The following is a 15655-nucleotide window of genomic DNA, read 5'->3' as shown; positions in this document are numbered from 1 at the left end:
ATTTTCTAAGAGCTTCCTTTTGGGTTTTTTTTTTTTTTTTTTTAATTCTAAAAAGTCACACTTCACTTTCAAAACATTATTTCCTAAAATGATCAACTCTTGGCATTTTTCCAGAAATGAGAACTTTCTCATCATCAGCCATGAAACCTTTCTGCAGGCAAAAGTCCAACCTCCTAGACACACAAATGGCCTTGACCCCAGAGCTTTCCAGGCCCACATAATGAGATCGACCTCATGGCTAAAAGGCCATCTTGTAAGTCTATCTGGTAAGAGTCCGCTCTGAGCTTGGGGAAGACTGGGAAAAGCAGAGGAGGCACTCAGGACTATGGGTGTTGGACCCTACCTCCTGCCTCCTCCGGCTGACCCCAACTCCCCACCCTAAGAAAGAGCAGGGGATTTCAGCTTGGTGGTGTAGGGAGCAGCTCGGCTCCCAGGTGCAGCCCTAACAGCCCCAAGATCCAGCTCCAGCAGGGGACTAACTGCTCAATTTAATCAGGCATGTCTCTCCCTCAGCCTTTGATTTTCCTGATACCAAACACCTGACATCATCCTGTTGCTCCTCACCAGGACAGAACGGGCCACCATCTTAGAAACACAGCATCCTATCAATCTGAGAACCACCACATCCTGGTAGAGTCCCCTCGCCCTGGAGGGCTGTCAGCACCCTCGAATCCCTATGGTGTGGTGCTCCTGGGCAGAAGTGGGGGGAGCTGAGGTAGACCCTCACTCTGGGGGTGTGGGAGGATTTATGTAGGAAGCTGGAAAAGCCTGTTCAGAATCCTGCTGCACTTTCATACTTGGAGGAAAGGCCAATTTACTTCCCCTGAGCAGGCTAGAGGATACCTCTTGAGAAGAAGATCTACAGAAGGTGGGCTCTGCCTTTTCCAGGTTGGAGACTCCCAGGTGAGGCTATGTCTACCTGGGCTATCGCATCTGGGAGGCATGGGTTTAGTGTAGATGACTCCCATACTTGGCCATTGATTCTGTGTCCTTTGTGGCCCCAATACTCTTAATTAACAATGCAAACATTTCCTTTAAGGGATCAAAGGCTTAGAGATGAGGAAGAAATGCAGGCAAGAAACCTAGGAAAGTGCTTGGTCCTTAACACCTACACCTGCAAATTAAGGCATAACCTTAATAAATTAAGGTGGTTAATTAAATCAACAGTTGATATGAATTTCCAAATACCCTGGGTTTTTTTGACACACATTATTTTTCTAAAGCTCTAAGACCTGTTCTGACCGTGATCTTCCTTTCTTCCAAGTGTTCAAGCCATGTGAGTTGCCTCCTGTCTCTGATATTCTACACCCCAACTATCAGCAGATCCTCTTGACTTGGTCTTTGTGATGTATCCAGAACCTAACCCTGGTCTAAGCCACCCTCACAACGCAGGTACAGAATCACTGTAGTGGCCTCCTGACCACACCCCTAGTCCTCCCTGGGCCACTCCTACAAATATTTATTGAATAAAAAACTATTTGATTAATCTCTCTAATGTTATTTGGCTCACAGGCTCATGGTAGGTTTTGTAAAAGCCATATATAAATCCTATGCATCAAAATGGGAAAGAATTATTTCTAGAAAGTGCTGAAGACCCTGAGACCACAGATTGAACAGACCAGAGCTTCTCTTACATATAGAGCTGATAGAGTCATTCTAATCCTAAAAATGTAGCTAAGAGCAACATGGAAGCCCACCACGAGCTGGTTCCTCTGTCTCAGAGGTGCTGCCTGATAGGAGTGATTCCATGGACCGGGGAGGCCTTGAGTTCAGGATTCGAACCTTGACTTAGTGGGGCACTTCGAGGCTACTGTTCTGTTAGGCTGGGAGATGGAGCCAACAGGGGCCCAGGCTGGGAGGGGTCCAGGCTGGGTGGAAAATGCTGTAACCCCTCTAGGCCCACCTTTACAAAGGTGGCTCAGAGCCAGGCTGTGAGAGCTTCCCCCACCCTGGGTGTGTCCCATTCAGCTAGAGCAGGTTACTTAGATGCCCTGGCATACAACTGCTTGCTCCCTCACCTGCCACAGTCCCCAGGCTAAGACTAGCTTTCATTGCTGGGGTTAAAATCAGACTGGTTCTAAGTCTTCTACAGGTGTCTGGTCCTGTGGTTTCTGTCCTTAGGCCAGGACTCCAGAAGTCAATGAAGATGTATTTCTTGTGGAAAAGAGCATTGAGTCTAAGGCAGGGGAGTTGCCCAGGGTCACAAGGCCTGGACCAGAGCTCAGGCCTGAATTTTCTAGGAGAGGCCCTGTCAGCTGGTGCCCAGGACCCTGAGGCAGCACCCTCGTCCTGTTTGGGCCCTGGGCAGCCCAGGCCTCAGAAGGAAACATAGGCTCAGCAGCCAGACCACAACGAAGCTACCCAAGCTCTGTGCAGGTGATTGGCACCTAGAGAGAGGAATGTTCTGGAGCCCTAAGCACAAAGGTTGGGCAGTTATATTGATATATGGGCCCTTGATCTCTGAATACTAGGAATGTTTACTGGACAGACACTATCATGGAAGAGCTGAAAGGAAATGCTGAGTTTAGGGCAAATGCCACCAATCATGCAAAAAAAGTAAAATCTTACTGGGAAGGATGTTGGGGTATCGGTTTTTATCTCTGTTTTCTTCTTTATTTGCCAGTTCAAAAGTTCCTTGTATGTGTCCAGATGGTAATGACTGGAAAAAAAATATACAGTTAGCGCTAAACGTGATGAATCCAAGCACCATGTTTATGTCAGCTTCCCTACTGACAGAGAAATTAAGAAAACCCATCTCAGGCTGGCTCTATGGTGGAACAGTAATGTTCCACATGGTGGCCATGGTTAGAATTCCCAGCCCGTCAGCCTGAAACACACTGGGCATGTGTGTGAGTGCCCAAGATCTGATGGGCTGGAGGACTGGAGGAAGGGGTTCATGATGTCATCACAAGCCATGGACGGTATTCATATCTCTTTCTCTTTCTCTTATTCTTACATATGCGGTATCATGAGCAAACCAAAGGAAAAAAAACACATGTCTCTGAGCAAACTATCTCTTCCCACCATCTATCTCTCCCTCAGACCTTTTATCAGGCACAGGGAAGAGAAGAAATGAAACATAGACCCTGGCCGACAAGTGTGTGCTCAAAATGATGGTCCCATAAGCTAGACCCTGAGCTGCATGAAGGTAGGGACTTGTCTGTGCATCCCCAGTATCTTGGGACCCACAATTCCAGAACAGGCATTCTTCAGGGGAGTATGGATGGACCAGCACCGAGCTTTGACCCGAAGACATGGGAGCCAGGACATATGGGTAGAGGATTGAAAAAGGGATGCTGTGATATTGGCGTGGGCTGAATGATGAATAGAAGATCCTGGGAAGGGAGGCTGGGAGGGGGAAAGTGACCTTAGATACAGTGTAACCTTGCTTGTAACTCCAGGTGTGCTTGTAGGCCTGGGAGTTCCTTAGAAATGCAGACTCGCTGGAATGACCCCAGACCTTTTGAATCAACACACACATTACTAAGATCCCTATAGAGGATCCAATACATTCCTTTAACAAGCTCCACATAAGCCATCCCTTATCTCAGATGAGGAAAGTGAGGTGTGGAATGAACTCCTCCATTGAATACTGTAACTGATGAGTGGCCAGCTGGGTATAAACTCGGGTGTCCTCAAGTCTAGCTTCATTCTACTACCTGGAGCCACTTCTGATGGTTGGTTGGCTCCAGCTACACTGTATTTGCTCCCTGCTTAGGAGAGCTCCTCATGGCATATGGTGTGAAGAGTCTTTTGAACCCCCAAACCATGTTTTTCAATATTAAACTTGACCATTGGCCAGGCCTGAGAGCCAGTTATTGATTGTTTACAGAGAGTTAGGCACACTAAGAGGGACTGGGCCATCGGCACAGCCTTCACAACTCATCTGGTATTAGTCAACACTAGGATCAGCCCTCCCCCCATTTCATGGATGCTAAAACTGAAACCCAAGGCAAAGTGGTTGTGCATCTGTGCAAGGCCAGCTGGCTAGCAAAAAGGACACTGTGTGGGGTCCTGGCAGTCTGAACCAGAGTCAGTACTTAATTCACAAGGAAGTGTTCATTTTATCAAATGTGGGGAAAACGTGACAACTTCCATGTGTCTTGTTCTAAGTCTCCAGGAAACTGGGACAGGCCTCACAGCACAAACTTGGTGCAAAGTCACACTGTCCTGGACTTCCTCATGCTGGGGGTCAGGGCCTGCCCTGCTGCCCACGGGTGCTCTAAGTCTTCCTCTCCCGGGGCAGGGAGCTTCTTCAATTGCAGACTCAATCCTGGCCAGCTGGTACTCATGTGAGGTATCACAGGCTCTCTCTGTCCTCTTCTTTGGAACTCCCAAACCTCATGGCTACAGGCAGAGGCTCTGCCAGATTTGGTGTGGAGAGACCATAGATGTCTCAGCGAGGCTGACAGTTCTCAGCTTTGTACCTAGCCTCCTTCTCACCCTGGAGCTGATTATTCACCTGAACTGACTTAATACTGACCTTCCTTACCTATCTGAAACATTCATTTGCTGTGACATCCTGGAGTCCTCTCTTTTTCTACCCTTAAAAGTTTTATTGATCCCAGCACTGAGAACGAAAACAAGACATATACTGGAATGATGGATGCCTGACACTGTACATATGTCAATGCCTATAGAATGTACAACACACACTGTAACTATGGACTTTAGTTGGTAACAACACATCGATGTCAGTTCACCAATGGAACAAATGTAGCACAACAATGCAGGAGGTTAACAACAGAGCAAAGTGTGGGCAGAGGAGAGATGGGTTATATGGAAACTCTGCACTTTTTATATACACCTACAACTGCTCTAACCAAGGCTATTGAAAATAATGACGTTTTTAAAAAAGGTTTTTGCTGTAGGGTATGTGCACTCACTGAAGAGACAGAGAGAAACATGGACAGAAAGCAAGAACCCCCCCCCCCCCAGAGGGGGTGGCCATGCCACAATCCCTTCTCCTCTATTCTCCTATTAGGATTTTGGGCATGCATGCACACACACATGCCTGGCATATGTCTTAAGTCACAGGGTCTGGGACTCAAACCAGGGTCAACTACATGAGAGTTCAGCGACATAACCCATTATGCCATCTGCTGATCCCCCAAAGAATAAATTTTAAAAAAAATTAACAAGCCTCCCTAGTGGGGCCTACGCAGTAAGAAAGGATCAGGCTATGATATCTCTGACATCTCCCAAGATCCTAAATATGGAGATGAGGTAGTAACACTAACCCATTCCATGGACTACACAGAGGGCCAGATGGTGTAAGGGAGGCCTAGGGCTCTGTGCACTGCATGCCTGTCCCAGGTCCAAGTATAGAGAATAACCACTGGCACAGACTCAACCCAGCAGTTTCTTGCACTCAGTCCACTTGGGGACGCAAATCTCTGTTATTCAGGTAGCCCAGGGGAAATAGAGGGCCGGGGCAGAGGCCTGCAGTAACTACAGCATCTAGCTTGAACCCCACATGTAGTAAGTGTCTGATAAATACCTTGCTATGCTACAGTCGTGTAAATTGTTCAGAGAGAGTTTGTCGTTTGTTGGAGGTGAGGTTTCAGCTCAATGACTACATTAGCCAGTTCCTCTCCTTCCCTCCTCAGTCAGGTAAGTGGCAGCAAACGAGACAAGGAGTCAGGCGTGGGTGGTTCTACATGAGGCCCAAGCTACTGCAGCAAGCTCCAGGGGATGGTTCTGGTTTGATGATCATATGGGGACTTTTCCTGGTGTCACACCGTTTTGCTTTTCTACCACTTTTACCTTTGAGTCTGTCCTAGGCATCAGGCTTAAAGTAACTGTCCGGGAAGATCTTTTCTGCAGAGGGGGATTTTTCTTCCTCAGCTTGATAACACTCACTGCCAGGATTTAATCTGAGGACTGGGAGCAGACTTTAGTGAGATGGCATTCTACCATTGCGGGGTGGAGACTGCAGAAGTTTGTCCTAACATGACTCATTTGCATGTTACAGGTTACCTTATTTTATTAACTTGCTACCACAACCCTCCAGGTCAGAGCCCATTTCATAAATGAGACAACTGAAGCAGAGGTTAAGCAAGGAACTAAAGACCTCCAGGCTGGGACAGACGCCCAGGCAGGCTGACTCCAGCATTCACCTTCCTGTCTGACAAGTGCTTTTTTTTATCCTCATCAAGTTGACTAGAATTTTGATTGGCCATACATAGATGTCCAAACTCAATTAATTAGCGACTCTGAGACTCACCTATCCCTTTCGTAAGTTCTGGGAGAGGAACTCAGACTAGTGGGCAGAAAATGAGAAATTATGTTTTGAGAGACAAGCTTAAGCATGTCCATGTAAGGACCTAAGAGTGGACTGGCTATGGCTGGTTCTGGTATTCAAACGATACTGCAAAAATGTGGTCTAAGGACATGGCCAACCCCATCCTGAGAAAGACACAAAGAAGCTGCTCTGCCAGGGTCCCCCCGAGGCAGGACCAAGAACCACAATTTTGGATCTGAGTCCAGTACTCTTTCTTCCCTTACACTGCATCACTGTCACCTGGGTCACCTGGCAGAGGGACTCCAATGTGCAGCAGAGGGGCTGATCAGTGGCCAGGCTGGATGAGTGGGAGCAATGTGAGGGTGCAAAATAGAAAGGGGTACCTAAAAAACTCTGGAATCAAGAGAAATGATATACTAATGCAATTAAAAAATCCAGATTGATGCACAAAATGCATGATGATCAGAGCATCACATCTTTTTTTTTTTTTTCTTTAGAGATTTTTTTTGTTCTAGGGCGCGTGCATTTGCCGGAGACCCAGAGAGAGATAGAGAAACAGAAAGTGAGAAATCACCCTCCCGGGGGATGGCCACACAGCAATCCCTTCTCCATTCTCCTCTTGGGATTTTGGGCAAGCACACACATATGCCCAGCATGAGTTTCAAGCCACCAGGTCTGGAACTCTAACCATGGTTGACTATATGGGGGTCCAGCAATGTAAATATTATGCCATCTGCTGGCCCCTAGAGCATCAAATTTTTAAATAATGAGAGAATCCGTATGTAAGTCGTAACTAGCCAGATTGGTAGTCTGGGTAGGGACCAGCAGGTGGCGTTGTGGTTAAGGTGCTGGACACTCCCACATGGCCGACAACAGTTTAAGTCCTGGACCTGGTGGCTTCCTTTCTCCCTTTCTCTCTCTCTTTCTGTGTCTCTCTCTGGTCAAATTAAAATAAATGAATGAATACATAAAATTAAATAAATAATTAAAAAAACAAATTGGTAGTCTGGGGTGAGAGAAAAGATGATGTATAGTTGTGCTATTTTGTTAATCCTAAATTGCTTGCATTAATTTTGATGTTTTAAAGGTTGCGTTGAAATATGATTTCTCCCCACCATTAAGCTTTTCGGTGCCCTTTTAGTTTGCACCTGGGGGAAGTGCCTCGTCCATCTCACACTATTCCTGGCCCTCCTCCTCAGGAGTTGCCTTTCTTCCAAAGTGGGCAGAAGCAGCTGGCTCTGACTCAGAAGCTTCCATCAGCAAGTCCGACCACCAAAGCCCCCCACATGGAGAAATGAAAGCGTAAGAGGAAATAGGACAAGAAGGGAGAGGGCCAAAGTCATCTAGCCACACATTTGGATAGTTATTTTGAAAATGGAGAATTAACTTCTCTTGTCAGGCAGAGAGATTGCGAAACAATCGTGCTTAAAGCTATCTTTCTATATGACCTAATTTCTTGGAAAAAGGGGACGCATTTGGAAACAATAAAAAGGAAGCAAGATAGAAGCGTGGGCTAAAAAAATAAGCAAAGTACAGTTTAAGTTCGCCACACCCTCCTGTGCCCTGGCAGGTCGTTTCTGTGTCTGCAGCAACATTCTTGCCATTTTTAGATGTCACACTTGCACAACTTGGCTGTTTACAAAATCCACTGAGTTCACCTTTGAGGTGGTTGCGTGATTATAAAGAAAGGCTCCCTCTCCCTCCCCTCTCAGAGATGGTGGATGCAGGTTTCAAGGAGATTAACCTACACACCAAGGGCCAGGGTGCCACAGGTAGGGCCAGGGTGAGCAGCAATCCTGTTGGAAACCCATCCTCTTTTGAGCTCGACACTCAGCAAACAGCCATGTACAAAGGTAAAGATGCATAACAAAACTCAAAACAGGATCAGGGAAAACCACAGAATAGCATTATCCAAGATAACCCTTCTCAGTATCTGTCTGCCTATTTGATTGTCTGTCTACCTGTCTATCTCTATCTATCTAACTATCTACTTATCTATCATCTATCTATCTATCTATTTATCTACTATCTATCTATTGATAGCAGACTGAAAATTGACAGGACATTAAATTAAAAATGAATAACACAAGGGAGGTGTCATTAATTTGTATCTGTATGTTTTGTTGACCATTAGGAGAACCAGTTTGGTACTAAGGCTGAACCAGTGGTTAGATTCCTCTCAGCTGTTAAATCTGTTAGCTGATGCTATTGCTACGTTTATGGAGGAAATTTATCCAAGACAGAAGTAGCAGGATGCAAACAAGTCAAGACTCGTGCTTACACTCACACACAGATCAGACATCAAAGTGCCATTGGAGGCAGGGCTAGTGTCCCCTCAAGGCAGTCCTCATTACTGCTTGATGCTATGAAGGTGTTTCAGAAGAGGGGCATTTTCTATTCTAATTAGATGCTTGGGCCCTCAGAAGCTAAGAAAGGGTGGTTGGGAGGCTTCATTGCTTTCAACATGAAATTGCCATACTATGTTCAGGCCGTGTCTTCCACATGATCAGAGTAACAAGTTTTCTGTCACAACTGATTTTAGGAGGAGGCAGTATTCAGAGAGCCTGAGATGGAAGGAACGTTCGCAAGCCTCTACCTCAATCATCTCATCTTGTAAATAAGGAAAGAGGGTCAGCGACGAGGCATGGCACTGGCAATGTTTCCTTGCACTCCCACTTTTGGGACGGGGCCATAATTGATGCCAAGGTTCTGAGCCGTTGGGATAGTTTATTCTGAAATTTCACAATGTATGTCATAGGACCTCTACCACAGGACATGAAAGAGAGGGGTCCTCCCCACACTCACGTTGAACTCCTAAATAAGGAAAGAGTGTCAGCGACGAGGCATGGCACTGGCAATGTTTCCTTGCACTCCCACTTTTGGGACGGGGCCATAATTGATGCCAAGGTTCTGAGCCGTTGGGATAGTTTATTCTGAAATTTCACAATGTATGTCATAGGACCTCTACCACAGGACATGAAAGAGAGGGGTCCTCCCCACACTCACGTTGAACTCCTCACGAAATCGCTTGCAGTCATCAGCTGAGCGGATGCGGATCTCCTCCTCCAGGTGCGCCACAGGGATGGGAAAGTACTTCTTGGGCCCCGAAGGGGACCTGCTGAGCAGCATCACCCTCTGCTGCTCTGTGGGGTCCAAACAAATGTGGGGGCCACTTAGACACATTCCCAGGTGGGCGACTCATTTACCAGACAGATTACCAACACACAGCTAGAGGGAGGGACCATCCTCTCAAAGCATGTAGCCCTGGTCTAAGCAGGGCCTTGAACAACTGCAGGCAAACCAAATGCTTCTTGTGATCCAGTCGCATCATCTGGAAGTGATGCATCATCTGTCCAATGTTACCTGCTCTCACCCATCAAAGACACCTCCTCCTCCCCAGTGCATTCATCCACCTATCTCGATTTCCCTCCAACCCCTGATCCTTCTGCACAAGAGCAAAGGTGTCTTCACACACCAACTCAGATTTATGGGTTTGGAAGTAGAAAAGAGAAATAATAGATTCCTGGGTGCAAGCTCAGAGCACACAGTAAATCAGATAGAATGAGTCTCTCTCAATCTTCTCTTTTGGTAACACATAGTCCTGGTTCCCCAAAACTTCTAAGGAAACAAGAGAAGCCACTCTTATTTGAAGAGGGGAGAGGGTAGACATTAAAAAAGAAAAGAAAAGAAAAGAAAAAAGAAAAGAAAACAAAAGGAAAGAAAAAAATGAAAGGCGAGCTAAGGGAGTTCTTGGACAAATTGCTTCCACCAGTTCAGAGTGAGGCTAGAAGCGATGTCATGGACTGTGCTTCCCTTCCTGGAGAAAGAGCAGATATTGACAAGGCCAATAACTGGCTGTCACACTTGCAAAAGGGCCTGTCCCCACCTGCAGAGCCATGCTGCAGCCTAGCCAAGAACTTCACCCCACGGCGCACTCCTCAAGAGACATGCAGATCAGGATGAGTGCAGCTAGGCTTCTGCTACTCATCGGCCCCACCCTCTTTCCTCCCATTCCATTTGTTGAAGTATGCAGGGCAGGGAGGGGGCAGGAACAAGGCACCCGGGGCCACATCATCATCTAACATCATCTAACAAGGGTCTGTGGCCCCCAAGCACTGCAAAACCATGGCTTGGTTGGACCTTTTGTTACAGATAGTCTTTTTGGTATCTCATGGTTATTTTATAATGCCATTTGAAGTCTGAACACGTGTGTTCCCCCCAGACCACAGCACATTAGGTAGAAAGCTGACTGCAGGAAGTCATAGTCACTGGTATGAGCCAGTGTTTTTTAAAGCCTCTGCCTTAAGCACTTTGTCGGTCATCTTACTGTGTGGAAGGAGAAGCAGTAGACCTTTGCAAGCAGCATTGACAAATTGGAAACCGAACTTTGAATCTGCAGATGTATCTGCCCCACAGCGCGGAAACACTACGTGGAGCAAGTCCCTTCCTTCAGCTCTGTCCTACAGACCACAAGCCAGTTGAACAGTTCAGATTCTGAACCAGACAGTCTTGGAATGATTTACGGGCCTAATTGAAAAGCATTATATACCAAAACCCTATGCACACGACAGGATGTGAACAGTCGCTCCAAAAAAGCCACAAACAAAAACGTCTCAAACATCTGCTTCACCCCAGAGAGAAAATGATCACGAAGTAAAAATTTGAAATAGAGAAATATATGACAGCATAATGCCATGTAAAGTGAGATGGAAATCTCAAGGCGGAAGAATTTAAAACTTACTTGACATGGTAAAGAAAGCCAACAGCCCACTTTCCGCTAAGAAGGAAACCTTTAGCCCGAGGGAGGAATCCCGTACCTTGTTCTTCTAAGATTCCGTTGGGCATCTTCTTGTCGTTGGCGCTGACCACAGCCTTCCTTTGCTTCCTGAACCTTAGAGGCACAAGACTCATTAGGTTTCAGCCTATCTAGGTGTCTGAAGAGCCAAGGGCCCCCAGCACCGGGATACCCACCAGGTGAGCCGGGAGAAGCTCTTTCTGCTGCTCATGGCTGAGCTGCGCTAAGGCTTGGCCGACTGTGTGTCTCAAGCCCCGGCCGCCCACACCCGGCAGCCTCGAGAAGGCTCATTTCCTCATCCGAGCTGGTTGGGGCAAGTCATTGCCCCGGGACACTCCTACCTGAAGAAGTAGGCGGCGAGGAGAAGAAAGAGGAGGAACAACAGCAGGGGCAGCAGCAGCCAGAAGAGCAGCGGCTGGGAGGCACCTGAGTCTGGAGGGCCTGCAGGAGGGAAAGGCAGAGCCCAGGACACCATCAGGACACCGGGCAGGAAGCAGTGGCTCTGAGGTCAGCAAGGAAAGAGCCCTAACACTAGAATGTATTTTAGGGTTTGCAAAGTAGTCTGCCTCCATCGGCCCTTGTTCCTAGGCATCAGTACCCCACTGCACAGTTTGCAAAGTGGTTGGTTCCACTGTCCTGGCCCACAAAGGCCTCATGATGTAACAAATGAGCAGCTTTTATTGTTGTGTGGCCACTGAGGAGGAAACTGGGACTGAGGACAGGGTGATGGGACTTGTCGCAAGTCCCCCAGTGAAGGCATGACAGGGGTGAGTTCCCAGCCTCTTGCATGGCCTGGCTGCCAGTTACTCCCTCAAGCTGCAGGGCACCTGCCACTCCTTCCAGTTTGGTAGGGAAGGGCAGGGGTGCTGACATTGCTTGTTTTGTCCCAGGACAGGGTTGGGAGCCTGACTCACCCAGCTCAGTCCTAGGGCACATCGGCTTGGATAGGAGTTCAAGGCACAGAGAAGCAGCCTGGCCCTCAGGCTAGAGAGAGGCCTTGCTGGCCAGGCACCAAGTGACACAGCCTTCCAGAGCTTCGAGCTCCTTTTCTACCAGCCAGAAGTCAAGTGTCAGGACCCCTCCCAGGACTAGGTAGCAAGCTGGCCACCAGACACCTTCCTTTGTCCTTACCCAGAGACAGAAACACATCCAGCAGCCTGTAAGACCTGTCCCTGCCATAAGCCCAAAGTCTGATGGGCACTGGCAACCTCGCTGCCACCTTCACACCCAACCTCTCTCCCATCCTCCTGCCCCACTTGCCACATTGTCCCTTCCTCAACAAAATGTTCTCACTCCCCAAGAACCACTTCAAAGGTCCCTTCCTCCAGAAGTCCACTGTTCTCCTCTCCTACAGATCCAGGGACTCCTTGTGCCCAGAGATACAGATCCCACTCTGCCAGGAGGGAGCAGACCCTCTAACAACTGCCTTTGCTCTCTAGTTTCTGTAGAGTCCCTCAAAGCAATGCGGGGTTTCTATCCTTCTGAGTTTTCGGGAATACTGAGCTCACTCCCAGAACCTAGAGGTGGCTCCATGAAGTTCTCAGGAGGGTCAATCTGGACCCTGGTGGATGTTCAGGGCCCTTGGGAGGGGGCACTCTGCAGTCCTGCAGCCTCTCCATTCTATAAGCTAAATGTTGTGACCCACGTGGTCCTGCACCCTGCCTACTAGGTTGTGAGTTGCCCGCAGCAGGTGCTAGATTTTCAAGGTCATTCCTCTACCTCCAGGCCCCCACACTGATTTCAATACTCTGTGAGTGGCATATGCATATATTTCTAATACAAGACAGAATTTTACTGATTTGAGTGACTACTAGATGTAGAAGTTCTCAGAGGAGAGAACTCTCGGTGATAAAGAGGAGTCCCTGCCATGAAGTAAACTTGGCCCATCTACTGAACACCCTCCTTACAATGCCTCTTGCATCTGACTAGCAGGGCCCAGTGGTCGGGAAGCCTGTTCTTTCTCAGTAGCCCCCATGGCTAGGTTTCTGTGGGCTTGGCCTGGATGGCTGGTGATGGCCCCCACACAAAGTTAAGCTGGAGCAGGCTGAGGGTGTCTCTCCAAGTCTCCCCTACTCACTGCACAGCTTCCCTAAAAGAATGACCCGACCGAAGCCACTACCCCTGCACATCTAGAGATCACCCACTTCTTATTCTGCCAAGATCTTGAGGCAAACTCATGCCCACGCTGACGGGTCAGAGCTGAGCCTAGCCCTATATGGGTCCTGGCTGCTCCATGTACCGCTGACTGGGTCCATCCCTCCCAGCCAAAAGCAGCCATGGAGCTTATATGGTTCCCCTTCTCTTTCCAGAGAGCACCAGACCTCCTCTCCTAGGGCGTTGCTGCAGCAACATTCCCCACTTCTGCATTGCACACAGGCTTGTTTGCTGCATAGATAGTGACTCATGGGTCCTACTCAGTTGGAGAGAGGGAAGAGGATATGAGCCGGCAACCCACTCATGCCTGGGCTCTGGTCAGGAAGCTTGAGAATCCAGCTCCATGCTAATGCCTGGAGTAAAGGCTACAAAAATGTATAAGCAATTTTCAAAGGAACAAAACCAAAATTAAAAAAAATAAAACAAGCCTCTGCAGGCTGGTCTGTGTCCCCTGGACACTAATGTGCTCCAGGTACAGAGCTGGGGAGGCATCTGATAAGACATTCCAAAGTCACTTTTTATTGTCATTTCATTAATGTCGCTCAGGCTGGGTGAAACAGAGGGTGGTGGTGGTGGGTGGGATGAGAGGGAGGAGCAGAAGGAGCTTCTCTTGGCTTCTCCCCAGTTACTGTCTAGCTCATACTCAAAGCCAAGCATGCCTGTATGTTCACACAAACTTGGACATGTGCAATTGTGTGTGTGTGTGCATGTGTATGCTTGCTTACATAGAATCTGGTCCTGAAAACTGAAAAATCATGGGTTTGTGTGTGAGTTGGGACCTTAAATCATTTGTTCTACCACCTGTACTTGAGGGAACTTCCATGCTGGGAGGCCCTGCAGGGAGGGGAGACAACTGCTGGTCGCAAAAGCCCCTTCATTCAGCCCAAGTACTGAAGTCTCCCAGGGAGACCTTGCTTAAGTGAGTTGGGGTGGAAGAAGGCGAGCAGGGAGGAGGGAATTCCAGGGTATATGTGGTCAGAGCCAAGGTGGTCCCTAGAGGACCTGGCTATTGGGTGGAGCTCAGAACCAATTTCCTGGGCAGAGGGCTGCCATTCTCCTCCCTTCCTTCTATCTGGCACATTTTTCTGGTTTTATTCTATGTAAGCACTACGGGAATATAGGGCTGTCAAACTAGTAAAAATAAAGAGTAAATGTGCACAAGCCATCTCTTTCTCTTTCCCAGAGTGAAAACATTGGAGTGTATCTTTTTCAAGATTTTCTTCTATATGTTTATACTCATAAATAGGCAGATTTGGTCAATAAATGGATTCATTCTTTTCTCTCATCTAAGATTTCATGGATTGGAAGAAATATCCTTATTTTATAAACTCCTAAGAAAGAAAAAAAATATACTAAATATAATTGTAAAGTGCTTCCAATTTTTTTTATTACTTTTTTTTTTTTTTTTAGATTTCTGCCATAGGGAACATGTGCTCACCAGAGAGAGACAGAAAGGGGGAAAGTGGGAAATCAATCCCCAGGGGCGATGGCCACATAGCAGTCCATTCTCTCTCTTTCTCCACACATGCACACATGCCGGGCGTGATTTTCAAGCCATCAAGTCTAGGACTTGAACTGAAGTTGGCTATGTCAGAGTCTAGCACCTTAACTACCTTGCCACCTGCTGGCCTTTAAGTACTCCCAATTGTAAGATACACCCAAATATAGTGATGTTGAATGTGAAAAAAAAACAGGACGTCCAGGGACCAGCAGTTAGCGTATTGGCTATGTCACTGGACTCCCATGTAGTTGACCATGGTTTGCATCCCAGACCCGGTGGCTTAAAACACGCCGGGGGCATGTGTGTGCGTGCCCAACATCCCAAGAGGAGAACAAGGAGAAGCGATTGCGGCGCAGCCATACCCCCTGGGGGGGTGATTTCTAGCTTTCTGTCTCTCTGTCTCTCTCTGTCCGTCTGGCTAGTGCACATGCCCTATAGCAAAAACGTCTCCAAAAAAAAAAAAAACCTGAAAAACAAACAAACAAAAAAACAAAAAACAAACAAAAACAGGACGTCCTCTGGGCAGTTCCAAGGCTTGCCTGTCTCCTGTAGCATCTCTGAGAGTTTCCACCTTAGCACAGATGGGCATCCTCATTTTGCTTAATGGCTGCTTTTGATTCCCACTTTTTGGATAACCCAAGACTGAACTAACATTTAGGTTGTTTCCAACTTTTTTGCTGGTTACCAACAATTCTGCAACTTGCATGTGTATGTCTTTGTGTATCATGCAGAGTTTTCTACAGGAGGATTCCTAAAAGTAGACCTTCTGTGTCGATGTCACACATATGAAATGATAATAGAAATTGGTAAATTGCTATCCCTGAAGTTTCCAACTTGTTTGCTTACCCACCATATGTGACGAAACTAACTTCTGCAGAATATTAACAATTCTTTTCATTTTTGTCAATCTGATAAGTAAAATAATACTGTTATTTTCATTTGACCTTTTTTTTTTTTTTTT

General features: G+C 47.2%; 1 protein-coding gene across 1 annotated transcript in view; it reads right to left on the bottom strand.

The window, feature by feature from the left end:
• PTPRE (protein tyrosine phosphatase receptor type E) overlaps positions 1-15655 on the bottom strand; it is a 178786-nt gene that overhangs the window by 30207 nt on the left and 132924 nt on the right. The window contains 4 exon segments of the mRNA XM_006146917.3: positions 2569-2659; positions 9251-9387; positions 11062-11135; positions 11381-11480. Of these exon segments, the coding sequence (XP_006146979.1) occupies positions 2569-2659; positions 9251-9387; positions 11062-11135; positions 11381-11480 (402 nt within the window).

This window comes from Tupaia chinensis, unplaced genomic scaffold, assembly GCF_000334495.1.
Source record: "Tupaia chinensis unplaced genomic scaffold, TupChi_1.0 Scaffold000197_1, whole genome shotgun sequence".
In the NCBI taxonomy this organism is placed as follows: Eukaryota; Metazoa; Chordata; class Mammalia; order Scandentia; family Tupaiidae; genus Tupaia; species Tupaia belangeri.
The sequence above is the reverse complement of the archived record's forward strand: the minus strand, read 5'-3'. Positions and strand labels throughout refer to the sequence as shown.